Source organism: Thalassophryne amazonica, unplaced genomic scaffold (genome assembly GCF_902500255.1).
Source record: "Thalassophryne amazonica unplaced genomic scaffold, fThaAma1.1, whole genome shotgun sequence".
In the NCBI taxonomy this organism is placed as follows: Eukaryota; Metazoa; Chordata; class Actinopteri; order Batrachoidiformes; family Batrachoididae; genus Thalassophryne; species Thalassophryne amazonica.
In genome coordinates, this window is record NW_022986236.1 from 290,440 (window position 1) to 318,271 (window position 27,832).

General features: G+C 40.2%; 1 protein-coding gene and 1 long non-coding RNA gene across 2 annotated transcripts; one reads left to right on the plus strand and one right to left on the minus strand.

Moving 5' to 3' along the window:
• Window positions 1-3,700: 3,700 nt before the first annotated feature.
• On the minus strand, window positions 3,701-6,689 carry LOC117505652 (E3 ubiquitin-protein ligase RBBP6-like). The gene is made up of 5 exons (XM_034165226.1): window positions 6,670-6,689; window positions 5,634-5,727; window positions 5,245-5,384; window positions 4,464-4,636; window positions 3,701-3,941 (listed from the first exon to the last, which is right to left on the minus strand). Exons 1-5 carry the CDS (start codon window positions 6,687-6,689, stop codon window positions 3,784-3,786), a joined length of 585 nt encoding a protein of 194 aa, XP_034021117.1. The 3' UTR covers window positions 3,701-3,783.
• A 442-nt stretch (window positions 6,690-7,131) lies between these two features.
• On the plus strand, window positions 7,132-22,102 carry LOC117505685. Its single transcript, XR_004559225.1, has 3 exons — window positions 7,132-7,208; window positions 19,346-19,356; window positions 22,092-22,102. It is a non-coding gene; the product is annotated as an uncharacterized LOC117505685 (long non-coding RNA).
• The last annotated feature ends 5,730 nt before the right edge of the window (window positions 22,103-27,832 follow it).

A 27,832-nucleotide genomic window follows, 5' to 3' on the forward strand; every position in this document is an offset into this window, starting at 1 on the left:
AATTTCTCCAATCACAGTCACAGAAGCCTGTAACTTCTTCTGGGTTGTCTTGGTGGCTTTTCTCACTCTCCTCCTTCTTGCACAGTCACTCAGTTTTTTTTTAGAACTTTCTACTCCACACAGATTAACCACAGAGTGCCATACTATTTGCATTTTTCATAATTGTTGTAAATAAAGTCAAACACATATTCAGTGGCAGTTTTACCATCAGAGAGCCTCATCCACAAACTACCACAAAAGACTCCAAGCTGTCATTTATGTTAAAGGCGGCAATAAACCGTATTATGCTGCCTTTACACATAATGACAGCAAGTCACGAATGCCACGAAGTTTACATTCTTGTCCGCTGATCACAAATGTGATGATTTGAGGCATCAGGTGTCCTCAGGAACTGTTGTAACCTGTTACGATTAATGGCACGTGTTGCTGAAGAATTATCAGGAACCATTATGCAAGGTCAAGAATAATGTTGCACGCTATGGCATGTAACAGTGCATCGTTACATTCTGTCACGTTATGAATGAGGCGAATTGTCTCCACACTCACCCCATATTCATCCAACCGTCAGTTGCTGGAACAATTCTAATCGCTCCAGTTTACTCCTCAAAATCCACAGCAGAAGAACTTTGTGGCTGCATGCTTAGTTGGGCTCTGTGCTGTGGAGTGGCGCAGAGAGGAGGAGGAGACTGAGAGAGCCAGATGTGTGGTTTCACGGGTGTCTTGTCTCGCTTATTTTCCTAAACATCAGGCACATGTAGCAGGTGGAACACCTGCAGGAGCGCACTGATGAGCATTGGAATGAGACTTTTAGCCGACGTGGCATCACTGTCCTTCAGCATACTGCAGCAATGAAACTGAATGTGGTGCATCAGGGTTTAATTGTGCGCACGTCAGAGAAGAACGCTGTCACGCTGTATTAAAGATCACCACTAATCAAGACAGATCAACATGCTCAGTTGCGACCTCCACAACATGAGATGAAATGAGGGTGGTGCGTGACATTCGTGGAAGATTTTTTTTGACAGTCAAAAACATGGGCCACGAAAATCACGAATATCACGCACCAATACACATAATTAAGAAACCTAGTCAGATGCGTTAAGTCACGTTAAGAATGTCAGAAATGTACCAAGAATGGTGCAAATATGACATTTGTAACGCATCTTGCCTATGTGTAAACACACCATAAAGAACAGGGTGTGTAAACTTTTGATGGGGGTCATTTGGGTAGTTTCTGTCAGTATGATTTAAAAAGTGTAAACACAGTTGTTTCACAATAAATGGCATTTATTGTTTTAAACTAAATTCACCCACTAACCATGAAAAGAACGTTTTTGTATTTATCATTCATATTCTCTGAAAAATGGCCAAAAAACAACAACAACAACAACAGCAAAAAAACCCAAAACAAATTCTGTCAGGGTATGTAAACGTTTGAGCACAACTGTATGCTCATCTGGATGCTTAAACCAGGATTCAGCACTAGATTGTAATGAATTTTCACTAAAGATTGTGACCCACTTCAGATGAACATTACACACACTTGACACGCATAAACACAATTGTGTTTATGACCAGTTTCTAAGTTTGAGGGGTTGAAGAAGGTCAGCAAACATAGTACAGTCCTGGATCCACAAGGTACTTTAACAAATGACACTGAAAAGTTGTAGTAAAATATTCACCCAATAAGCCAACTTTCTAGTACATTTGAAGCAACATTAACTTTTTTTAAACAGAAGTTTACATTTCACTCCTGGAACATAGATCATAACTTTTTTCAGCCCTTCACTCAAAAAATAAGAAAGTGTCACTGTGTCTTCTTGGTAGAACTCCCACTTTCATTCTGGGAAATAAAAGTTCCTCACTCTTCAGCAGGTTATATGTGAAAAATTTTGATTATCTGATTGGCTCCTCTTGTAGCGTGAACACGGACAATAATCAGCTCACTTGTGTGCTGTTAAAATCAAACTGTCAGATTTTCACATCACAGGCAGAGAGAATGTGGACGCGAAGTCTTTTCCCGAACACCTGCTGATATTGAGACAATAATGAAGCCGTGTAGAGAAGAACTTTATCATCTGGATCAGTGCAAGCTACAGTGCAGTCTGCGGAGGTGCAGAACTCCAATTTCTCCTGGTCCACGTTTCTGTTGACCCAGTATGCAGTGACTCAATCAGAACATCAGCCTGTCCCTCCTGAAGAGATCCGTCTGGTCCAAAGAAAGGATCAGTGTGTTGTGACTGAATGTTTGGTGTCTGGTGACAAACCCTGAGGCCACCAGCTGACATCATTCCGTGTGCAAACCAGACATCTGTTATGTGACTGAGGGACACTTACACTGCTGATGCAAAATGCAAAACTGCACGGTGCACAATTTTTTCCAGTTGCAGCAACAGAAGCCCAGAACCTCTTCAGGGTTGTCTGAGTGTTTGGTGGCTTTCCTCACTCGTCTCCTTCCTGCACAGTCACTCAGTTTTTGAGAACTACCTACTTAACAGAGTTACCACACAGTACCACACTGTATTTCATAAGGACTGAGGGAAATGAAGTTCAAGACACACTCAGTGACTTGGAAAGGTTCTTGTATCCATCCCCACTTGCCTGAAGAAAACTGGCTGTCAGAGTGAAGATTTACTTTTTACAATAAAGGGTCTGATTACTTACACAATCCATCATTTTAGCTTTGATATTTTTATTTCATTTATGTCATGTTGTAGAGATGAGTTTTCACTTAGTTTAAAGGTCATTCTTCAAGATTTTTTTTTTTAAATTGTCATTCTAACATTCCAGACATGTAACCTGGAATTCTGTTAGATTGTAGCCGTCTGTGTGTGTCAGGATGGCACCTGGCACAAAGCTGACCAAACTCCACACACTGTGTTTGTGACACTTTACTGGTCAGCGTCTGTTGAAGCCTAAATATATGTTCTTTTTAGGCCCTGGTCAAAGGTCACTGTGGCATTTTATTTAAAAAAAAATCCTCTTAGCTGCAGAATGTATTTGAATCAGATGAAAAAAACAAAAAACAAACACATTTTAGTTATTTCTTAAAATTTATTTGACAACAGTGAAACAAACATCATAATAAAGTTATAAAAGTGCTTTTATTTTATGTACATTTTATTCATATATTATTGATATAAAAACAATCATAAAAATATATTTTTTTGATGGTTCATCAAGGCAAGGAGGTGTGGCGTTTGAAATATCCCGTGCCGCTGACGTAACTGTCCACGAGCTGTAAGGAGACAGAAGGACAACAAAGTGTCAGTGCATTTCTATAACGAAGCTGAAACACTGATCAGACACATGAAGCTTCACATGATCAATCAGGTGCAGTAAAAAGCGCTGACAGGCGCTGGTTACACCACATCTGTCACATCTGCTCAGGCTGCATGAAGTGACTCAGTGTGCACGCTGACAAACTGGAATCATTGTCAGTGTGACTGAGCAGCTCGCTTCAGCAAACTCATGCATCTTATTCATGATCATTTATTCAAGAGAAATTAAGATCATTACGTTTGTCAAACTGCAAACATCAGATGTTGATGTTTGACTCAAAAGTGTGGACGTATTTTCAGACGAATTCACACAAATTCAAAGGACATTTTTACTAAACGGGGTTTTTAAACCTTGAGAATGTTCACTTCTTTTTGTTTTCATATCGTGTGTAATATAAACATCCCAAACAAGATCGATCACACTAATAACACGTGTTGTCACGTGTGCACACAGAGAACAGATGTGGTCATGGGAAATCCAAAGTCTGATTTCAGAGTCACATTAAAAGCATCGTGTAAACGCAGCCAGAAAGCGCCTGTGGATACATCGAGCACTCACCTTTTGCATGCACACGTTGGTCACCACGGCAACGGGAGCAACCGACGTCTGACAGGCTGGACACTCGTTCTGCTCCGAATCCAGGAGAACGTCAGTGATACCTGCAAAGGAGAAAAAAGAAAAAGTTCCAGCTGAAGTCTGAAGTGTGACGACTCAAAAGTACACTGAGGATCAAAGAGTGTCTGCAGTGAAACACACATCAAAGTGCTGATTTTCACACCACACATGACGTCAGCAGCTTTTACTGCTCTGTTATTTTCATGCAAACTGTTTTTGGTTTGGTGAAGATAACAATGACTCAGCAGAAAATGACGATGACGTCATAAGTTGTGTGTGTTTGAGCTCCAGTGTTGGAATCAAGACACAAAACCTCACAACCAAGACACCAATAAAGAGGTAAAAACAAAAAAAAGATCACACAGAGACGGAGGTTCATAAAAAAAACAGGCAACGTGAACATGGTACATTATGAAAGTAACTTAAAGAAAGAAACCTTTGTGTTGTTCACTGAAATAACAGCAAAGAGAGCAAAGGAAATCAACTTTTATGAGAGAGAGAGATCAAGGTGCTTGTTTGTGGTTCACTGTGAACGTGTGTGTGTGTGTTGTGCTACACAAACTCACATTCGTGACAGAAGCTGTTTCCACAGCACGGAGCGATCACAGCCTCTCGGAGCAGCTCCTGACAGACGGGACAACACATGAACTCAGGTATCGGCTCCTCCTTCTTTTTGAGGGTGGGCGGATCCTGTGGAAGGAATGGGGGCCTCTCCTTCTTCTTACAGCTGTACGCCTCACTGCACACACACACACACACACACACACACACACACACACACACACACACACACACACACACACACACACACACACACACACACACACACACACACACACACACACACACACACTCGTCACAGAGCCATTCTGACAGCATCAGATGATGGTTTGATTGAAGGTGACGGCGAGCGAACACGTGACATTTGATGTGACGAAGTTGACAGTTTCTGTCTGTGTGTTTGTGCAGAATCAGAGCAGAACTACTGACTGCTGACAAACATTTGGGCCAAAGATCGTCTCTGGTCTCCAGAAAGCAGATAAAGGAGCAGATTAAAGACATTCTGCTGCTGCTTTAGAGTTTAAATCTGTGTGTCCTCAGTGTGAACAGATTCAATCTGCTCCAAGCAGTTCAAATCAAACACAAACCAACAAATACTCACATGAAGGAAGATTTAACTGTTTGGAATCATTTCTAAATAAATAATTCATTCACAAACAAAACAGTCAGTGAAGGTTTTGTTGTTTTTTGACAAATTCTCTCAGCTCCAGGAAGTTTTCCATCAAACAGAAGAAACAGTGATTTGCACACACAAACACACATCCTGACTCTTTTGTTGTCACTCACGCATGTATGGTGGAAACCATGAGTTCCCCCGTGGTGGTCACCATGGCTCCTTCCACGCTGGGATCATCCACCTCCACCATGAAGGAACGAGGGATGCCTGAGCTCCTCTTCATCCTCTTCAGTGGCTGAAAACTTTCATCCTGCTCCAAGAGAACACAAAGAGGGCGTGGCTTCAGTGCTTAGCGTGAACGTGTGAAACATCGATCCACGGTGTGTTTACTGGATGAGTCACTGCACAGCAGCACTTTGGAGCTACTTATCAGAATGACCACAGGATGAGAATTACTGTGGAATATTGTTGGAAATTTCTGATTTTTCTCTGATAAATGACTTGCACATTTGGTGGAGTTGAGGATGAATTTGTGTGAAGTCGCTGACTCTGTTCTTACCTGATGGGTGGGACAGTCCCTGATGTGGTGACCGCCGTGTCCACAGCGAAAACACACGTAGCTCTCTGGCAGATGATGATCAACCAACTGGTAACTATGGAGGTGAAGAAAAGAGCAAAGGTCAAAGGTGAATTCTGTTAATTTCATCAGATGAGACTAAAATGTTTTAAATGAAATAAAAACCATGTGACTTGTTAAAAATAAATAATAAACATGCTGCAGAGTAAATCCATCCAACGCCAATGACAAACAATGAAAAAAGGGTTTTATATTTACACTCTGTCTCACGGTGTTAAAGCATCCGATCAGCTCTCTGAGGCTCAGATTAAAGTTACTGTGTGTTAGTTTACATTTACACTCTGTCTCACGGTGTTAAAGTGTCCGATCAGCTGTCTGGGGCTCAGATTAAAGTTACTGTGTGTTAGTTTACATTTACGCTCTGTCTTGTGGTGTTAAAGTGTCCGATCTAAAGTTAATGTCTGTTAGTTTACATTTACACACTGTCTCATGGTGTTAAAGTGTCCGATTGGCTCTCTGAGGCTCAGATTAAAGTTACTGTGTGTCAGTTTACATTTACGCTCTGTCTCAGGGTGTTAAAGTGTCCGATACAAGTACTTCGGAAACACTTCAAATCCACAAGCCCACATGCTATGCCATCACCCGGAGCTAAAAGAGGGGAGCAGCCGTCTCTGCCGACTACTGACCAGCGCTTTGCTAAACTGCCAGCCAACTCCGAACGAGCAAAACAGATAAGTAAATTTACATCTAGAATCACTTGATTAACCTTGTAAAGCTGCATTTTCTTAAACATAAACATTTTTTACTTAATATAACTATTTCTCAGAGCTTCTTTGAATCGAATCGTCACCCCAAGAATCGGAATTGAATTGAATCGTGAGTTGTTGTACGATTCACATCCCTATCATTCAATATTAATTTGTTTTTAACATTATTTGTGACTGATATGGTAAATGGATTTCTATAATGGACTGCATTTCTATAGCGCTTTTCCATGTGCATCAGAAGCTGAAAGTACTTTGCAGTGCTGCCTCGCATTCACCCATTAACACAAACACACACAAATGTCAGGTTGCTGTCATGCAAAGCAGTTGCGATGCACTAGGAGCAACGAGGGATTAAGAACCTTACCCAACCTTACCCTTAGTGATTTTCCGGTCTGGCTGGGTTTTGAACCAAGGATCCTCTGGTCTGAAGCCCAACGTTTAACCGCAAGACCATCACCTCCCAAATGAGATATAACAATATATATGTTGGTATATAACAAATGACATTAAATATGAAAAGATAATGATGAAATATGAAGTCTACATCATATCTATATTAAAATGGCCACGTGGCATGTGTGTGTGTGTGTGTGTGTGTGTGTGTGTGCGCATGTGTGTACGGCTTTGATCACGGTGAAACCGTGGAGAGCTGACATTTGCCGTTTGGTATGCTGATGTATTTTGGGTCAAGGATGAACGCTGGTCTAATTGGATCTGACGGGAAGCCTTGTGGATTTAAAATATCAGGGAAAAATACCACAAACCTTCAATAATTCAACAAGTGTATTTTGTCAGGTCATGATGACGTTCAGTATTTCACATGTGTGAAACACTGTTGACTGAAATAGTAATCAGAAATAATCTTTGTTTTTGATCAAAAAGACTAAAGTGACTGAAACGAGACAAAAATACTTTCAGTTCTCAAATAGAATAAAAACATATGTGAATCACCAAATATGACGAAAACTAAGAAGAATATTTGACACAAGACCAAAAGACTAAATTAAAAACAGGTGGCAAAATTAAGATTAAAGGTGACAAAGTTTAGTCCACCAGGGTGGTGCTGAGATGAAAGAATGAATATACAGGATGTGTGAAAGTGAAAAAGCAGGGACAGAGTTCTGACACACAGCTGTGGATGAAGGAGGAGACGTGAAATCTTGACAGAAGTGACTCACTGTGTGGAACCGTAACAAGAATATGACACAACGGCTTTGATTTTCTCCTCCTCCGTCATGTCGTCAGTCAGTTTCTGAAAGAGAACACATGAAAGTTCACTTCATAACAAACAAATATTCAACTTCTAATTCTAACAAATAAGCAGTGGTGCAGGAAAAAATGTGTGGTGGGACTGGGTTTGGTTCCGTACTGGTTCAAAGGGTCCGAGAGGTTCCAGGATTTTCTTCTCTGCTTCTCTGTTCTCACTGAAACACACAAAAACAAAGAAATTATTTATGACCGAGAGGCTTCATGGTTATTTAGCAGTGAAACACACAAATCAGGAAATCTTTAAATGTTTTAAAGAGTCGACACTGAACATCAATAAAAGAAACAAACTCAGAAAAATCCAAACATTAAAACAGTCACAGAATGGTCGTAGAGAAACACTAAAGTCTGCTCAGAGTTCACCAAACTGTTCAATATCCTCATCATATTTAGATTCTGATGGGGAGCTATTGAACAAATTTCTGAGAACTGACATGAATATGCTTCAATGTCCAGTCACAAGTCCTCCGCTGGACCACGTTTAGCCCACCTCCTTTTGTGTGGACACGGTTCACGGTATCTGGAGTTAACTTTGAAGAATAAAGACTACCAGTGACTGAGGTCAATCTGACCATAAATATGTTGCAGAAATACAGCGAGACTGCATAAGTAATGAGCACATCAGTTGTCTTTAGCTGTTCAGTTCTGAACGCCTCACGTTCACATTTCACTTTTTTTTTTTTTTTGAGGTGGGGGCACTGCAGTTAGTTCTAGGTAAATCTGATATAGCTCAACTTTATTCCCTTTACACAATAGTTTTACTTAGTTACTGAGTCAGCTAACAATTAAAATGCATCATCCAGTCAATACAATGACCAACAAACCCAGTCAGCTTAACTACAGGCTGCATACTTGTATGTATATCCAACAAAGTTTAATGGTTAAAAAGGAAACAACAGCAAATAACTGAAAACATTAGTTACATGTTGCGGCGCTTCCTCCCTGAGGAGGCGTGTCCCTTGACAGAGTTTCTGGAAGTCATCGTGGAACTTGTGATGATCAGACTGTCGTTTGTGGAAACTGAAAAAGACAAAGATACAAAGTGTTTCAATACATTTAAGGATGATATTAGTCAGTGGATCAGTTCGATGTAAAAAATGAACATTATTGTAATTATAACATAATAAGCTCCCCCAGCTATCATCAACATAAAAGTTAAGTGTGAAATGATTTCCACAAACACTGACTTAACGCAGCTTCATTAGATACACAGGTATTATTATATTTATATAATTTTAAAATTACTGTAATCGATTAAAGCATGTTGATTAATTAATCTAAACTAATCGCATGTAGTATATATGATATATTATATTATATATATATATATATATATATATATATCTATATATATATATATAGTATATATATATATTGGTAAATGTCACTACTCAAATTGCAAGGTGCAAACCGTGTGTCAGATATCAGGAATTAAAAAACAGTGAACAAAAAATGTTAGTATTTCTATTTATTATTAAAAGCAATTACAAAAATGATTTAATGTATAAAAATGAAGTGTTGCAATCTCTGAACATTGCAAAAATGCTACTTCAGGAACACACTGAGCGTGACTTATTGTATAAATACAAAGAAGTTTCAAAAATGTTTATCATTTAATTAAAGTGGTGTTGTTGTCTGTGTTGAAGACATTTTCACACTGCTAAGAGTTTTTTTGTCTTTTAAATATAGCTGTAATCTTAATCCTTTGGAGAAAGTATCTTTACATATAAATATACAAATTATCTATAACACGTTTGTTGTGCTTATTGATTTCCAGAGCTTCCAGAATTTGTCCCATTTATTATGACTGAGTGAATTTCTACAGTGGTAGAATTTATCCTCGACATCTGTCACAGTAAAATCTTTGCCAGATTATTTTATTTTACAGAATCAGAGACAGAGATTTGGTTTCCATCATCAAATAAACAAATTGCTTTCTGGGAATCTCTTTAATCACAAAATGAATGTATTTTCAGAAGCTCTGGCTCAAATGTGTTTTTTTTTTTTTTTTTTTTTTTTTTTTTTACAACAGCTGCCTGGCAACATTGTCCAAATGAAATGGTTTTTTTTCCATGTGGAAAAATTGAATATTTTGGGCATAAAACCCACGCACATCTTAGGACTAAAGACTGATTAAATCAAGCCAGGAGTTTTTTTTTTAAGATTTTTATTCTTTAACAGTGAACAAGCTTAAAAACCCTTAGATGTTCCAATATATTAATATTTGAAAACAACTATATTAAAACAAACACTTCTGCTAACTGTTGTTAAAAAAGATGGTCAAAAAACATTTATTAGTTCAGCAAAGCCATGATTTGCACAAAGTGAAGTCAATATATTTTGCATTTTCTGAACACTACAGATTAACTGACAAGTGATGTTAGCTTAAAAAGCGGTTAGCTAAAAATACATAAATAAAAACATACAAAAATGGTTCTTACCAAATTGGTTCACAGAAATAAAGCTGTCTGAAGCGGTCTACTTCTCAGAGAAAAACAATTTCAGTCTGACTTTCAGACCAGCTTTCCCTCAACTGACAACTGCAGCTCGTTGATCCAAACACGATGTGGCGTTGCTATGATACGACGTGATGACGTAAGAGCGCCAAACGTTTTTTGTTGTTAAGAGGACTGCAAGCGAGCCAGCGCAGGATTGGCGGCCATATTGGTAAGGGAAATGAGCCGTGCTGGGGACGCATACTGTTCAGGTGAAACACACAACACCCACACACACCACACACACACACACACACCACACCCACACACACACACACACACAAACACACACACACACACACACACACAACACACTATATATATATATATATTATAAAAACAAATCTAAAGTCATATTCATTCATATTTACAAATGTAACTGAGTTCTTTACTAAAGACTGATGCCTTTATAAGCATACTTTGCAAAATAAAGTCAAACAGACCTCAGATATATCCCTTATAATATGAACTCTCCATTTATGCTAGGACATTAAGTTACTGCTCAAAATTTTAATTTACATTGTCAAAAGTGGTGAAATAACTATCATTGATTTTTCATGACAAAGTTGCAGAAAGTTCATGTCTGTGAATCACTTTGAGAAATTAAATACTTGATAATGAAGTAAAGCCAGAACAGTATACAATGTATTTCACACAATTACAACCCCTGGAAAAATTATGGAATCACCGACCTCGGAGGATGTTCATCAGTTGTTTAATTTTGTAAAAAAAGCAGATCACAGACATGACACAAAACTAAAGTCATTTCAAATGGCAACTTTTTGGCTTTAAGAAACACTATAAGAATCAGGAAAATAATTGTGGCAGTCAGTAACGGTTACTTTTTTAGAAGCAGAGGGAAAAATATGGAATCACTCAATTCTGAGGAAAAAATTATGGAATCGTGAAAAACAAAAGAACGCTCCAACACATCACTAGTATTTGTTGCAGCACCTCTGGCTTTTAAACAGCTTGCAGTCTCTGAGACATGGACTTAATGAGTGACAAACAGTACTCTTCATCAATCTGGCTCCAATTTCTGATTGCTGTTGCCAGATCAGCTTTGCAAGTTGGAGCCATGTCATCGACCATTTTCTTCAACTTCCACCAAAGATTTTCAATTGGATTAAGATCCGGACTATTTGCAGGCCATGACATTGACCCTATGTGTCTTTTTTGCAAGGAATGTTTTCACAGTTTTCGCTCTATGGCAAGATGCATTATCATCTTGAAAAATGATTTCATCATCCCCAAACATCCTTTCAATTGATGGGATAAGAAAAGTGTCCAAAATATCAACGTAAACTTGTAATGATGATGTAATGATAGCCATCTCCCCAGTGCCTTTACCTGACATGCAGCCCCATATCATCAATGACTGTGGAAATTTACATGTTCTCTTCAGGCAGTCATCTTTACATTATCTCATTGGAACGGCACCAAACAAAAGTTCCAGCATCATCACCTGGCCCAATGCAGATTTGAGATTCATCACTGAATATGACTTTCATCCAGTCATCCACATTCCACGACTGCTTTTCCTTAGCCCATTGTAACCTTGTTTTTTTCTGTTTAGGTGTTAATGATGGTTTTCGTTTAGCTTTTCTGTATGTAAATCCCATTTCCTTTAGGTGGTTTCTTACTGTTCGTTCAGACGTTGACTCCAGTTTCCTCCCATTTGTTTTGTTGTGCATTTTCAATTTTTGAGACATATTGCTTTACGTTTTCTGTCTTGACGCGTTGATGTCTTCCTTGGTCTACCAGTATGTTTGCCTTTAACAACCTTCCCATGTTGTTTGTATTTGGTCAAGAGTTTAGACACAGCTGACTGTGAACAACCAACGTCTTTTGCAACATTGCGTGATGATTTACCCTTTAAAGAGTTTGATAATCCTCTCCTTTGTTTCAATTGACATCTCTCGTGTTGGAGCCATGATTCATGTCAGTCCACTTGGTGCAACAGCTCTTCAAGGTGTGATCACTCCTTTTTAGATGCAGACTAACAGCAGATGTGATTTGATGCAGGTGTTTTTGGGATGAAAATTTACAGGGTGATTCCATAATTTATTCCTCAGAATTGAGTGAGTCCGTATTTTTTTTTTCCCTCTGCTTGGTCTAAAAAAGTAACCGTTACTGACTGCCACAATTATTTTTCCTGATTTCTTATAGTGTTTCTAAAAGCCAGAAAGTTGCCATTTGAAATGACTTTAGTTTTGTGTCATGTCTGTGATCTGCTTTTTTTCTACAAAATTAAACAACTGAATGAACATCCTCCGAGGCCGGTGATTCCATAATTATTGCCAGGGGTTGTATATGTATATACCCCCCCCCCCCCCCCCCACACACACGCGCACACCAAACTCACTAGTCTGCACAAACTCTTTGCACTCCACATTTTCACGTTTATGGTCACTTTGATGCCAGTAGACAGAATTTTATTGACCTTATTGTGATGCTGTGCTGCTTGTTAATCATCTTGTCTGTGAAGACATTCAATAAGAACTTCTTTGCACTGCATACATCTGTTCAATGCGTACACTGGGTGTTGGGCTGTGGAAACCAGTGACTTGGATAAGTTTGTTAATTCACATCATAATTAACAAAGACACAAGTGAAAAGTTTGATTTTAATTCAAAGGTCATATAAAGTTGAAGTACTCTGTTGTGAGAAAATGAATTTTTTCAGTAAAATATGACGTCTTCTTATTTTTACAGAAACCTAAAAACAATCACTCAGCATGGTTTTGTTCATTGTGAGTCAATGGTTTGCTCATTCATTGTGTACTTTTTTCCCCAGAGACGGCGCTGTATCTTTGAATTAATGAAGGATTCAAGGTATACTGCCACCTGCTGGATCAGAGGGTTCATTAAGCTTGCTAAAGCTTCAGGTTAGTGAGGCCAATATCAGAGTAGGAGCCATTAAGCACACTTCTGGCTCTGGATCAAGATTTCCACATTAGGCTTTGATTTTCTGGTCACCCAATCTCAAGGACTGAAATCTTCAGTCACAGATCAAAGCAACACCGGGCTATGAGACTGGCTCATTGCCTCATCTCCCTGATACAGATAGTCTCTGTCAAGTTAAAACTCTTGAACAGACAAGATAAACAGCTGATATGAACCAGAAAGTCAAGATCATCAAGGAAACACGATCTACATGGAACATGTGGAGTTATTCACAAGGTTCTGTGCTAGGACCAATTTTATTCCATTTATACATGCTTCCCTTAGGCAGTATTATTAGACGGTATTGCTTAAATTTTCCTTGTTACGCAGATGATACCCAGCTTTATCATCCATGAAGCCAGAGGACACAACAATTAGCTAAACTGCAGGATTGTCTACAGACATAAAGACATGATGTCCTCTAATTTCCTGTTTTAAACTCAGAATAAAACTGAACAGTATTGTACTTGGCCCACAATATCTTAGAAACATGGTGTCTAACCAGCTCCTTACTGTGGATGGCATTACCCTGACCTCTAGTAATACTGTGAGAAATCTTGGAGTCATTTTTGATCAGGATATGTCATTCAAAGCGCATATTAAACAAATATGTAGGACTGCTTTTTTGCATTTACGCAATATCTCTAAAATCAGAAAGGTCTTGTCTCAGAGTGATGCTGAAAAACTAATTCATGCATTTATTTCCTCTAGGCTGGACTATTGTAATTCATTATTATCAGGTTGTCCTAAAGTTCCCTAAAAAGCCTTCAGTTAATTCAAATGCTGCAGCTAGAGTACTGACAGGGACTAGAAGGAGAGAGCATATCTCACCCATATGGCCTCTCTTCATTGGCTTCCTGTTAATTCTAGAATAGAATTTAAAATTCTTCTTCTTACTTATAAGGTTTTGAATAATCAGGTCCCATCTTATCTTAGGGACCTCGTGGTACCATATCACCCCAATAGAGCGCTTCGCTCTCAAAGACTGCAGGCTTACTTGAAGTTCCTAGGGTTTGTAAGAGTAGAATGGGAGGCAGAGCCTTCAGCTTTCAGGGCTCCTCTCCTGTGGAACCAGCTCCCAATTCAGATCAGGGAGACAGACACCCTCTCTACTTTTAAGATTAGGCTTAAAACTTTCCTTTTTGCTAAAGCTTATAGTTAGGCTGGATCAGGTGACCCTGAACCCATCCCTTAGTTATGCTGCTATAGATGTAGACTGCTGGGGGGTTCCCATGATGCACTGTTTCTTTCTCTTTTTGCTCTGTATGCACCACTCTGCATTAATCATTAGTGATCGATCTCTGCCTCCCCTCCACAGCATGTCTTTTTCCTGGTTCTCTCCCATCAGCCCCAACCAGTTCCCAGCAGAAGACTGCCCCTCCCTGAGCCTGGTTCTGCTGGAGGTTTCTTCCTGTTAAAAGGGAGTTTTTCCTTTCCCACTGTAGCCAAGTGCTTGCTCACAGGGGGTCGTTTTGACCGTTGGGTTTTACATAATTATTGTATGGCCTTGCTTACAATATAAAGCGCCTTGGGGCAACTGTTGTTGTGATTTGGCGCTATATAAAAAAATTGATTATTGTCTGGTTATGTGAAGGTCAGTGGCACACACTGTCCTCAAGTCAGAGGAATAAAGCTGAAAAAACACTGGACCGTGTGTTGGGTAAAACTCAACTGTCCAAGACGACAAGCCAGTTTCAGATCATGAGTTGTAAAAAAACAAAAACAAACAGAAAACAGTGTGACTTTACATTTCCAGCCTCTGAATCTCACAGCATGAAGCCTTCACAGCAGGAACCTGGATCCAGCTTTGAGAGGAACCGTTGGAGGAGCTAAGCCCCTCCCACTGGTCCACCAACTCATTTTTTGAGACAATAAGCAGAAAGCTTTGATATAAAGATACCTGAGATAAATAAGGCATTAAAATACCCATTCAAAAGAGATGATCCATGATGCTTCTGTCATCAATAATCCATATTCCAATACAGACAGTCATCAGGGACTGACAACAGGGGCAGCCGCTTTATCATCTTCAGCACTTCAGCCAGAGCACAAAGTAGTACAGACACTTTTTTCTCCAGCTTGAGCACCAAATCAAACTATCTGAACTTCACAGGACAGAAGCCCCCCACCCCCACACACAGAAATGTAAAATCATCATTGGCAACACAAAGCTTAAACAACAACTGGGACATTTCTTTACTGGCTGCTGGAAGTTGAACTACAAATACAGGAACTTTGCTCTCCTTTCTTTTTGTCTGGGAAAACTTTTCACTGAGCTTTCTGATTGAAGTCAGTTGTCTGTCAGCAGCTTTTTGTCCATTCAACCTCTCCTGCATCACAGTGTTCTCCAAAATGTTTGGATTCTTTTTTAATGTTGCAGAAGCTCCTGTGAGATACTGCAGAGTCTGGACAAAAGACTGTACACTCCTAAAGCTCCCATCAGTGTGGTGATGAGGACCTTTAGGAGTCTGACAGTCTGTTGTCCCTGAACAGCTGAAAACAGATCCACAGCACCACCACAGGATCTGAAGTCTTCCTCGGTGGTCGATAGAACTAAACACTGAGCTTCGGATTCACTTTCCAGATGCTGCTCAGTGCATTCTCATGGACACACAGGTTGTTCTCGACAAAACCATTCACCCTGCAGCAAGATGGAGCTGAAGAGGTTGTCTGTGAAGGAGAAGCGTCCCTCAGTGTGTCCCCAGTGTGGTATCACAGACGGACAGAGAGAGAAAGACAAAAATAAGATGATGTTAAGATGAAATGTTCAGATCATCATCACATATTACCTACAGGCAACACGTCACTTTCTAAATATAAAACAAGCCATTTTATTCAGAAAAAAGAATATTAGCTCATAAACTTCAAATAATTAAAAGTTGGGATGATATGGAAACAAGAAAAAAACACAGTGATCCTGACATTTACTTTGACTTCTGTTTCACTGCACTCAGGATGAACCCAACATATTTCATGTTGTGTGGTCACTTCATTTCCTTTGTCAGCAGATCTCTCACTGACGATTCTTAACCCTGAATGGTGACACCGGTCCAAATATGAAGCAATCATGCCTGATCACCCTCAGCTGCTGGCAGCAATCCTGTGTCATCCAAATGGAACAGACCGCCGCCGCTCACACCAGAAGGTGAACAATGGCAGGGCCACGATCGGCACCGGTGCACACACCACACTGTCCATCAACCCAGTCTGACCACACACACACACACTGTCTCTGGCTAAGGTCAGTCCCATCATCAGGTCACTGCCCTCAAATTTCTACGTAGGCATTTCTTCAGGGGCCCAAATGGCCGTTACACTGTGGTACTTCACAACTGGTGAGTCAATCCATTCTGCAAACCTGGGCCCGTATGCAAGAAGCAGCCTAAGGCTAAAAATAGCTCCTAGTGACGTTATTCTAAGAAAAATCTTAGAATTCCTCAAATTCTTAGACATTTCTTAGAATTTTCCCTTGCTAAGATGAAAGTTGTCCACAAAGCACCTTAGGCCTTAAGAGAGCTCCTAAGGTGCCAAACTGGTAAGAGTAGTGAGGAGGACTTTTAAGAAGCCTAAGAGTGTCTTAAGCAGACAAGCTGGTGGAAAAGACAGAGAGGAAGCAGAGATATATATTAGCGCTTTGAGGCAACTCTGTTGTGATTTGGCGCTATATAAATGAAAATAAATTGAAATTAAATTGAAACTGGAAAATATTCTCTGTATGTAGGATGACAGTGAGTCAGAAACATGCTACCAGCTTGATCTCTGTAATTATTTTATGTTAATTTACTGTCTTCATGTATTTATAAATTGTTTAGGTTGCTGTTATATTCACACAATATCATCATTTTATTATTATTATCAGTATTTGATATTTTATTATTACTTCTATTTTGTCATTTGATTTTTAAATAGACAACAATGGATATAAGTGTTTTCACTTCTTGTGTCATGCATGCAATTTTAACTATATTATGTACTTACGCTGAACTTGTGAATAAACTCACGCACCCTTTTAATAATAGATAATTGGCATGTGAATGAGACATGTTCAAACATCTTCAAGGTGTGTAACAACTCATTTTGTGGTGAACTGCATGAAATAATGAAAGATAAGTGAGAGCTTTTGTCCTTTTGGCAATCTACCACTAGGAGGCGCTCTTATTTTTCGATAAAAACACAAATGGTGGAGGGGCCGGCATCAAACATGATACACTTTCACTTATGGTGACACAACTCACGAAACCAATTGAACTACAAAAACACAATAAATCAATAACACTAGCAACACTGTTAAAGTAACATGAACCACAATAACATTTAAAACCCCAAACCCCAGAACTCCAATAATGCATTGCAGCACAAGAATTTACAGGTTTACTGTTCTTTCATTTGTAGGAGCGCAGAGCACATTTTTTAAATTTCCTCTTCCCTTTCTGTGACAACCAATCACAGCTCTTACAGGACCACGTCATACCTAGTAATGGGGTCAACCCCGCATCCTCACTAAGATAGGAGTTTCTGTCAACTCCTTGACCAGAGCTGCTCTCAGACACCTCTTGGCAAGATCTCCCAGCCTACCTTGCCAGGATATGTTAGGCTAAGTTAGGAGCTCTTTGAGATGCACCGAGCATACGGCTCAGGATGTTACCTGCACAGCACCAAGATCAACACACAACCATCCAACTGTAATATTTGACGATAAGCTGTATGTTGCAGGCAACACCTGCATGTAGCTGCAGTTTGAATTTTGGGTTGACCCCATTGCTAGGTATGATGCAATCTTGTAAGAGCTGTGATTGGTTGTCACAAAAGCAAAAAAATCAGAAAAATCAAATGCTCTCCTCGCTCCAAGTAATGAATGGACAGTAAAATGAACCAATCATATAACCTGAACTGCATTAAAAATATGTAATCATGAAAATAATTTAATGGTGAGGTGATGGTCTAGTGGTTACACATTGGGCTTGAGACCAGAGGATCCTCAGTTCAAATCCCAGCCTGACTGGAAAATCACTAAGGGTCCTTGGGCAAGGTCCTTAATCCCCTAGTTGCCCGGTGTGTAGTGAGTGCCTTGTATAGTAGCACCCTCACATCAGGGTGAATGTGAGGTATTAGTGTGTAAAGCGCTTTGATGCAGATGGAAAAGCGCTACATAAATGCAGTCCATTTAATATCATGATGATGAAACTCAGCAAAATTAAATGAATTGTTACACAGCTACAAAATGTTTGAACGTACCTCATTCACATGTCAATTATTACACTGATTATCTTGTTATATTTACTCTCCATGCTGGTATTTTTACTTCTTAATGTGTTTGATATGAACGGTGGCTGCAGACTCAGCTGGCAGCAATTCCTGTGATTCCTGTTGATTGTCCTTATAAAAAGTGGTTTGATTTGGCAGAATGACCAAAACAACAAATTTGATAAAGAAAAAAAAAAAACTAGAAAGCCAAACTGGACAGAAGAGCAGCGCCTCCTGCTGGCACAGCTCGTGGAGGAGAATAAAAGAGTTTTAAGAGGTAAATTGGGTCCTGGGATGACGACACAGGGGAAGAGGCAGACTTGGGAGCACGTCACCCAACAAATCCATGTGTCCGTCACTCTTCTTCTGCGCACAACCAATGAATGTGAGAAGCACTGGTACGTGCTGTAATTCAAAGTGAGAGTGGAGATTGCACCACACAAGCAAAGTTCTTCTCAAACTGGTGAGTCTAGTTTATGGCTGCTGACATTGCTCACTCAGATTAATTGTATGAATGTTACAGAATTGACATTTTCATGTAGCCAGGTATCACGATGTTGTGATGACCTTCCTCTCAGGCGTCATAACGTTACTACGCTGGGTGGGAAAACTAAGCTCATTCCTGATGTCAACCACAAACATCATCTCTGCACCATCAAGCCGGTAGCGTGTTCCTGAATCACTGTCATTCAACATACACAGATCTCTCTCCTTCCTCTGTGTTTTCTGCTGCTTTTCTGTTTAAGACACTCTTAGGCTTCTTAAAAGTCCTCTTAACAGTTTTTCACCTTATGAGGTCTGTTACCAAGGGAAATTCTAAGAAATGCCTTTGAATTTGAGGAATTCTAGGATTTTTCTTAGAATAAACCTCACTAATTGTTACTTTTAGCCTTGAAATGCTTCGTGGAGATGGGCCCAGGCTTTTAAAGGACTAAGATCAGGGCTTTGAACAATTTCCTGGGCTCAGCTATCAGAAGCACATCTGCAAGTGGTGAACTTGCAGAGATATGAGATGCACGCAAAATGTACGTGAGCTTCTTTTATCCCACAGAAACAAATGAAGCATGGGAGGTGTCATTTGGTGGGGAGGAGCAGGGAACCTTCCTGTGCATGTGTGAATTTCTTCTCTTCAACAGAGCACGTCAGCTTGAACATGAAGCCAAAGAGTGCAGACAGGTACCGGACGTTCTTCAGATTTTCTTGACCGAACGACTTGAGCCATCCACAAGCTGAAATGACAGTGATTGAGAGAATTCGGACGACCGTTGTGTCACCACAGAAGAACTTAAGGAGGACGTGGGGGTGACCAAAGGTTTAGCACATTCCATTTTGACAGAGGATTTGGGCGTGTGGAAAGAGTCAGTAAAATCTGTGCCAAAGCAGCTGATGACGGAGCAGAAGCAACTCCGCATCGAAGTCCTGCAGCTGTTCATTCTGCTCAACTGATTCAGGCTTTCGTGGCCAAACAACACTCCTGATTCCTCAGGATCCTGACTCTCTCACACACACTTCTCCCAGCAGTTCTGCCATTATTAGAAGCCTTTCTTGGCGTACTGTTTTAGAATGGTGTCCAGCTGGGCCATCACGTTTCACATGATGTCTTCTCGCGACTTAAATCTTGTGTCATTTTTAACAGCCAAAACTCAGAGACCCATATGAGCAGAGGAGGAGGCCTGAAAAATTATAGCAAAGTTGTGTTTGCCAGAAAAGCCCCGAATGAACTCTCCACATGCACAAATGCTCCATCAAAACTCTCTGCCTCAAGTCGTTCCATCATCTTAAAATCCAATGGAGGTGCAGCACATGTGTTTACTCTCTGACTCAGTGCTCATGTCTGACGTGCTCTGCGGATGAGGAAAAAAAACTCCCAAATGTTCAACAAGGTCTCTTCACCTCCCCAGTAAATGACAACTCGAATGCTTCATTTGTTTCCGTGAGATAAATACAGCTGCATACTTTTGCATGCACCTTATATTTACTTATTTCAGCAGAGACAGTCATGTTTCTTGGTCTTTAGCTTCTGGGATTGAGAGACACCTGGGAAGAGCTTCTGGAGTCATTAGGTCAGTGGACACTGGTGGTTGGCAGTGCTGATATTTTTAGAGAACAAAGGTCCAAGTATTTAGGGCCGTGGTGCGACTTGTCTTGCTGTATGGTGGTGAGACCTGGATGCTAACCAGGTGACAACTTGATGTTTTTTAGTTCTCTGTCTCCTCGAATGATCCTCGAGTACCACTGGAATGACACTGAATCAAATAAGTGGCGACTCAGAGAGACTAAGATGAGGAATAAGACTTGCATTGTGAGGGAAGGTCAGCGACAACATTTTAAGTCATGTGGCACATTTCTTTTTGGAGAATGTCGTCAGGGTCCTTTTTTTTAAAACATCAGCCAGAAAGAAATTACAGACAAAAGTAACAATCATCATAATATGGGGGGTGGGGGGGCAATGCAAATGGTTGAGGGTTTGGGAAAAATTTGGTCAAATATTTATTGAAACAGACTGTGGTTAGTGGATCAAATCACACTGCAAAATCTTCCCAGAAAGCCAGTTTTCATTAAATTAACTCTTCCTCAAGAGTCTCTGCTCTCAGCGTTCCGGCACCAAACAATCCAGATTTGTTGTTTCCACTATTTGCTTTGTGTTGTGTTACAAGAGGCTTTCATTGAACTATATTTAAAACTAAATGATTTATTTTGATCATTTTAACTGCTATGTCTTGACCATTATTACAATTTCGAAAGACTGATTTAAGACATTTTAATACCACCTAAAGCCTTCTTTTTACATAAACAAATTCACTTTTTAAAGATCCATGTGAGCCCTGAATGTCCCAGAACCAAAACATATGTACATGTCACTGTGTCATCCAAAATGTACACATGAACACTGCAGTTGTCAACACGCCATGCTAACACTACACATCCTCCATGTCGCTGCACGTGCCCCAGATGGTGTGTGTTCCTCAGCACCAGTTTGGTGACCCACGAAAGGGCAGAGAAGGTGGTCCTGTCCTCTACTTGTGTGGATTGTCCCTCACTACAGGGAGACAGCTCTTTAACCCCCCCCCCCGCATCCTCTGTGTCATCCCCCTGGAAGAGTTGATCGCACAGCACACATGTAGTTCACTGACATGTTGCAACTCTTCATCACCAGCTGCAGGACCAACTCCATGTGTCCCAAGATTTGTTTCCAGGTCACATGATGTGAAATAAAGACCTGCAACATTGTATTAGGGGATAATTAATTAGCAGCGCATGCAACAAAATACCATGTATATATGAACGTGGACCTGACATTTGTGTGATGTTCATGTCATCACCCTGATTTGCCACGCACATGCGTCATGTGACAACATTAACCAGCCCGGTCTCACGTTTTTTTTTCATCCTCCCATCACAAAATGATTCAAATTTTCGTGACAGGGTTTTTTTTTCTTAAGTCACTATTACTAACTCTACTCCTACCCCTAACCATACCCCCCCCACCAGTGCACTTTTAATTATGTGCAGCTGTCACGGAATGAATTAGAATAAATTTGTGCTCCCACGATGAACATTTTGCACTTTTCGTGACAATATGATGAACCAACAGATTGATGTATATTTTGTGCTGCTGAATCACGACATGCCGTCAGACTGCGTTGGCAGTAACATGTTCTGCATTACCTGTGCTGGGGCTCTCCATCTGTATGGCAATATGAAGCAGAGATTGTCCCACAGCCGCTTCCTCCTGCCCAGTAGCTTTTGGGGTCTACCTCCCCGTCCACTCAGACCCAGGTCACAGTGGCTGTTCCTGACTTGGGTCCGTAGGTTGTTCATTTTCTGTTGATGTTGTGTTGGATGTCTTTTTCTGATACAACAAAAATACACATTGAACACATGTCACATGTGATTACGCAGGTCACAGCCAAGCGTTAAACTTTAATGGTGTCAGATGAAGCCTTCCTGGAAATGCAGTTCCTTGACTGGCCACTCGAGGCTCCAAAACAGAGCACTTTCCCATGTTAAAGTATAAAACCTCAGAGCAAAAATAAACTTGTTTACAGCCTGGAACAAAAAAGATTTTTGTCTCGATAGATAGTTTCCTCCTCCATGAGAACTGTATGGTGGCGGGTGGGTGGATTTTTTTTCCTAACTTCTTAATTTAAGACAAAGTTCTGTAAATCTCGGGGCGTGGTTGCTTTGAGTGACAGCGGCTGATCCGTCTCTCGTAGCATCTTTAGCTCAGAGTCCACTCCATGTGGCTGGTAGTGGAGGGCCGTGTCTGTTTGTTTGGCGTATTTTACAACACACAGATAGAATAAAATGGCTTGTTGTGTGGTGAAATGTCTGAAAGGATAATCTGAGACCTCTGCTGCAATATTTGCACTGGGAGAAATTCTCATTGAAATTAATGGTGCATGCACACGGCGCTAACTCTTAGCAGCTGTTGGTAGTTTCATCCATTCAGTCCACTTCAGTGATGCCGGTAACGCGTTACTCTAATCTAACCACGTTTTTAGTAACGAGTAATCTAAGCGTTAATCTTTCCAAATCAGTAATCAGATTAAAGTTACTTCTCCAAGTCACTGTGCGTTACTATTATTTTGCATTGTGAGTCAATAGCAGCATTAAATTTGGTCCGTGGGCAGGAGGTCGGGGTTCAGCTGAACTGTGGACTTTTCCCACTTTCAGCGAGCTGTGAGCTTTTCATCCGCGGTTTTCTGCAGCAGCTACGACTCGTCTTCACCTCTTAAAGCGCGGTGACAACAGCACACCTGCACTGAGCTTTACAAAGACATTTTTATGCTTTTTTTTTTTCCTCCTTTATTTAGAATCCTGAGCTGCTCCATCCTAAAACAGCTAAAAACAGCTGATCCTCCGCGACGTGTTCAACAACTAACACTATTTTCCACTCAAATGCACCTAAACTCTTTCTGAGGACCACATAATGTGAAAACACAAAACTTTCTTACCTGTAAATCTGGTCATGTTTTCTGCCTAAATAAATGTTATCCATTCTTTGTGCCTCAAATGTCAAAGTAGGGGTGAATCCAGACTGAATGGGGTCGTGGGGCAAGGATGTGCCCCCCCCCCCCCCCCCACAACATGTCTAGATTAAAGGTCCAGTTTTGAAGCCTTTTTTTTTTTTACTACAACAAGTAATGTTTAGAGAATTTAAATGGTAGAAAAATGTTAGAAAGAATTTAATAGATTTATAAACACTGCAGGTTAGAAATTGCAAGTTTTACTGTTACCGTGCTGTCAACAGTTAAATATGAGGTCAAGAAAGATGTTTTATTTTACTTTTTATAAAACAAGTATTTGTTTATAAAAAGTTAAAGCATTTTCATTCAAGTCAAGAAAGGGTGACTATAAAGTGAGTTTTAGCAAACAAGTATCACTGTCATGTTGAGGGTGGCAGAGGGCTGTTGTCGGCAGCTGGGGAAAGTAACTAAAAAAAGTAACTAGTAATCTAACTTAGTTACTTTTACAACTGAGTAATCAGTAAAGTAACTACGTTAGTTTTTTCAAGGAGTAATCCGTAATTGGATTACTTTTTCAAAGTAACTGTGGCAACACTGGTCCACTTAATGTATAATTACTGAGAAATAAGCCAGCTCATACTTTTAATGTCCACACCAAAGTAAATTGTGAGGAGAACCACTGTTGCAGTCCCCAAAAATATGATTTAATAAACACCTGAACTGATGTGGTGCTTCGGGCTCAAACAGAGATGTGGTTTCAGGTGTCTTTCGTCACCCGCGGAGCCACGTGGGTGAAGCTATAAACCCTCAATCTCATATTTTGACCCAAACCCAGAAGTGCAGTTCCTTGACTGGCCACTTGACGGTTGGCTAAAAAACAGAAGGCACTTTCCCATAAACACTCCATGTTAACCGTCCAAACTGATGATGTTGAGGTTCACAACTGTGACTTTCTGTGTCAAACTGTTGGATCTAATCTGGTGGTCAAGCAAAAATAATTTTGTTTCTGGCAAGAAGAGTGCTGAAGCTTCAGATTGTAAACACCAAGGATCCTCCACTTATGAGTACAGTATTAATTGTTTCTGTTTGACACTGTGCTTTTCGTCCCGCCCATGGACTGAGTCATCAGCGATACAGGATGTTACATTCAGCTTAAGTTATTGATCTCGTTCAGATATCGTCAACATTTGTGCAAAGATGTCGGACTTGGGAGGTTGGATGACAGTTCAAACGCAATGCTGATATCACGAAACCGATGCAACACTATAAGGGACCGTCAAGACAGAAAGCAAATCAGAATACTGACAAACTGATATTGTCGTTGGGATTCTTACACATTTTTCAAGTTTGAAAATTCTGATGAAGTACCAGCTGCAGGAACAAAGCTGGACGATGGTTAAATGATGCCTCGAAAGTCCAGAATTCTTGTTTCGTTTGGGCTTAGCTGTCCTTCGTTAGTGCAGAGTGACTGGGGCTCTATGTGTGACACAAACCAGGAGTATAAAAGGAGTTCCCACTGCGTGTGTGCAGCATATCGCAGCACAGTACTGACAGAAGACATTTTGAAGATCATCAAACGGCATTCTGACGTCAGTGTACATGTATTAGCACAGCCGAAAAGGCTTTGTGCCTCTCCTCAGCTTCTGCCATGTGCCTGTGGAAGTCCAACACCCTCAGTTGCTGTGGTGGTAACAGCCATCTTCTTCCTTTCTCCAATGCTACCTGCTACATGATCTCCCTAATACAGTAGTGTTCAGATAATAGTAGTGCTATGTGACTAAAAGATTAATCCAGGTTTCGAGTATATTTCTTATTGTTACATGGGAAACAATGTACCAGTAGATTCAGTAGATTCTCACAAATCCAACAAGACCAAGCATTCATGATATGCACACTGTTAAGGCTATGAAATTGGTCTATTAGAAAAAAAAAAAAGTAGAAAAGGGGGTGTTCACAATAATAGTAGTGTGGCATTCAGTCAGTGAGTTTGTCAATTTTGAAAATGGGACATTCAAGACATTGCTCAGAAGAACAGCATAGTTTGATTAAAAATTTGATTGGAGAGGGGAAAACTTCTTAAGCATTTTTCTTTATTTGCCTCTCACATATGCATGGAAAAGCTCCTCACCATATAACCATGTCCTTTAGGTGCTTCAGACTTCATTCAGTAAAATGGTTCTTGGAGCATGAGCATGTCTAAAATCTTTTAGCTTCTGAAAGACCCCCGCTTTAAATCTGAAGCAAATATTTTTCTTCTTCTACTAAAGTGGATTAGAACTTTTGTGGTACACAGCACTAACTACTGGACAGGAGAAACCTAGCAGTCAATGTGACTCACTGATTTGAAAATGCAGGTCTTTCAACCAGATGTGTGGTGCCGTGACATGTCAATCATCTGTGTCCAATCAGATCTCAGGGAAGTCCAGTGAAACCCTGGCCTCCGCTCTAGCTCCACCCATGCCAGGAAGTGTTCAACATTTGACATTTCCTGTTTCACTGACTGAAAATTTGGCACCTCCTGTGTGAGTGTGAGCTTGCCACTGAGTTCCCGTGAGATCTCGTCTGTCGATCCAGGAAGTGTTTGACATTTGAATTTCCTGTTTTACTGTGGATTTGAAATGTGGCACTTCCTGTTTAGGACGCTCTGTATCATGAGCAAGCTTCGCGACGCTTCGCTTGTAATACGAGTAGCCAACATGAACATCCCCAAAATAAAGCTGTTTTCACACATTGCTCTCACTGTGTCCTTAAATAGACCCATTAAAATTAACAATCGTCTTCAACTCAGCCAAAAAAGAAAGAAAGAAGGCCCAGACACACACATGTTTATTTGTGACATTAAACTCTGAAATTAAAGCAAAGTACTTGTAGGAAAACGTAAACAAGCTCCTTCATCCACACGCTTCACCTCCAACTTTATATGACCTGTTTTTCTCGAAGCTTGTTCCGTCCCTGACCAAAAAATAGTACATGCAAAATGTATCAAGTATACTTCAGTTTAGTCCCCCACCACTTTAATCATATCTTAGATCTTGTTCTGACTTATGGTATGGAAATTGAAGACTTAACAGTATTCCCTGAAAACTCCCTTCTGTCTGATCATTTCTTAATAACATTTACATTTACTCTGATGGACTACCCAGCAGTGGGGAATAAGTTTCATTACACTAGAAGTCTTTCAGAAAGCGCTGTAACTAGGTTTAAGGATATGATTCCATCTTTATGTTCTCTAAAGCCATATACCAACACAGTACAGAGTAGCTACCTAAACTCTGTAAGTGAGCTAGAGTATCTCGTCAATAGTTTTACATCCTCATTGAAGACAACTTTGGATGCTGTAGCTCCTCTGAAAAAGAGACCTTTAAATCAGAAGTGCCTGACTCCGTGGTATAACTCACAAACTCGCAGCTTAAAGCAGATAACTGTAAGTTGGAGAGGAAATGGCGTCTCACTAATTTAGAAGATCTTCACTTAGCCTGGAAAAAGAGTCTGTTGCTCGATAAAAAAGCCCTCCGTAAAGCTAGGACATCTTACTATACACAGTGTCACAGTTTGCCTCAAAGTTCAGTTTGTCATCACTGACAGTTCCAAGATATTTATATGTGCTGACACACTCACTGTCTATCCTTTTATATTGCCTCTTGACTGGGGCACTATTTTTACGAAAGTCAATAATCATGTCTTTTGTTTTAGAGATGTTCATCTCAAGAAAAGACTTACTGCACCAGTCAAGAAAATCAGTAACAACTGACTCCTAACACTGTCTTTCAGCAGGCTGACAATAACTGTCATCTGCATACTTTAAAATCGTTCCTATCTCTGCTGCTACGGCACATTTGTATAGAGGATGAACAAAAGTGGAGAGAGCACACATCCTTGTGGGGAACCAGTGGAGGATATAACCTGATCTGAAACAGTTCCGTTCACTCTCACTCTCTGTGTCCTGCCAGTTAAAAAATTCAAAATCCAGCCCACAAGATTGTTACTTACTTTAAAATGTTGTAAAAGCTTCAAGGCTAACACATGGATTATTGGGTTTCTTGGGGCCGAGGCGGTGTACCACATCAATGACATCTGGTAATTTATCCCTGGCCTCTGGCAAAATCTTCTGGCAAATCTGGATAACTTCAAATTGTACGTCTTGTTTTTCTTTCTCAGCCAAGCCATAGAGTTTCAGGTTGTCTCTCATGTGCATCAATGCTCACTTTGTGTAATTCAAGTTGTGATTCGGCTCGGACAACATGGTCCATTATGTTACTCATTTCGGCATGAATGACATTATAGGACTCTTTAACTTCAGTTATTTGTTTTGCATTATCAAACTGCGTTTTTACTTCAGAAATCACGCTGGAGTTGTCGCTCACCATTGTTTCCAGAGTGTCCGACCTCGTGTTTATCAGGTTGGTAAGCAACGATAGCTGAGAAAGAACGGTTGTCATCTCCGTGTCAACAACTTTTCTTTGCTCGCCAGCAGGAATGCACTTGGTCTGAAAG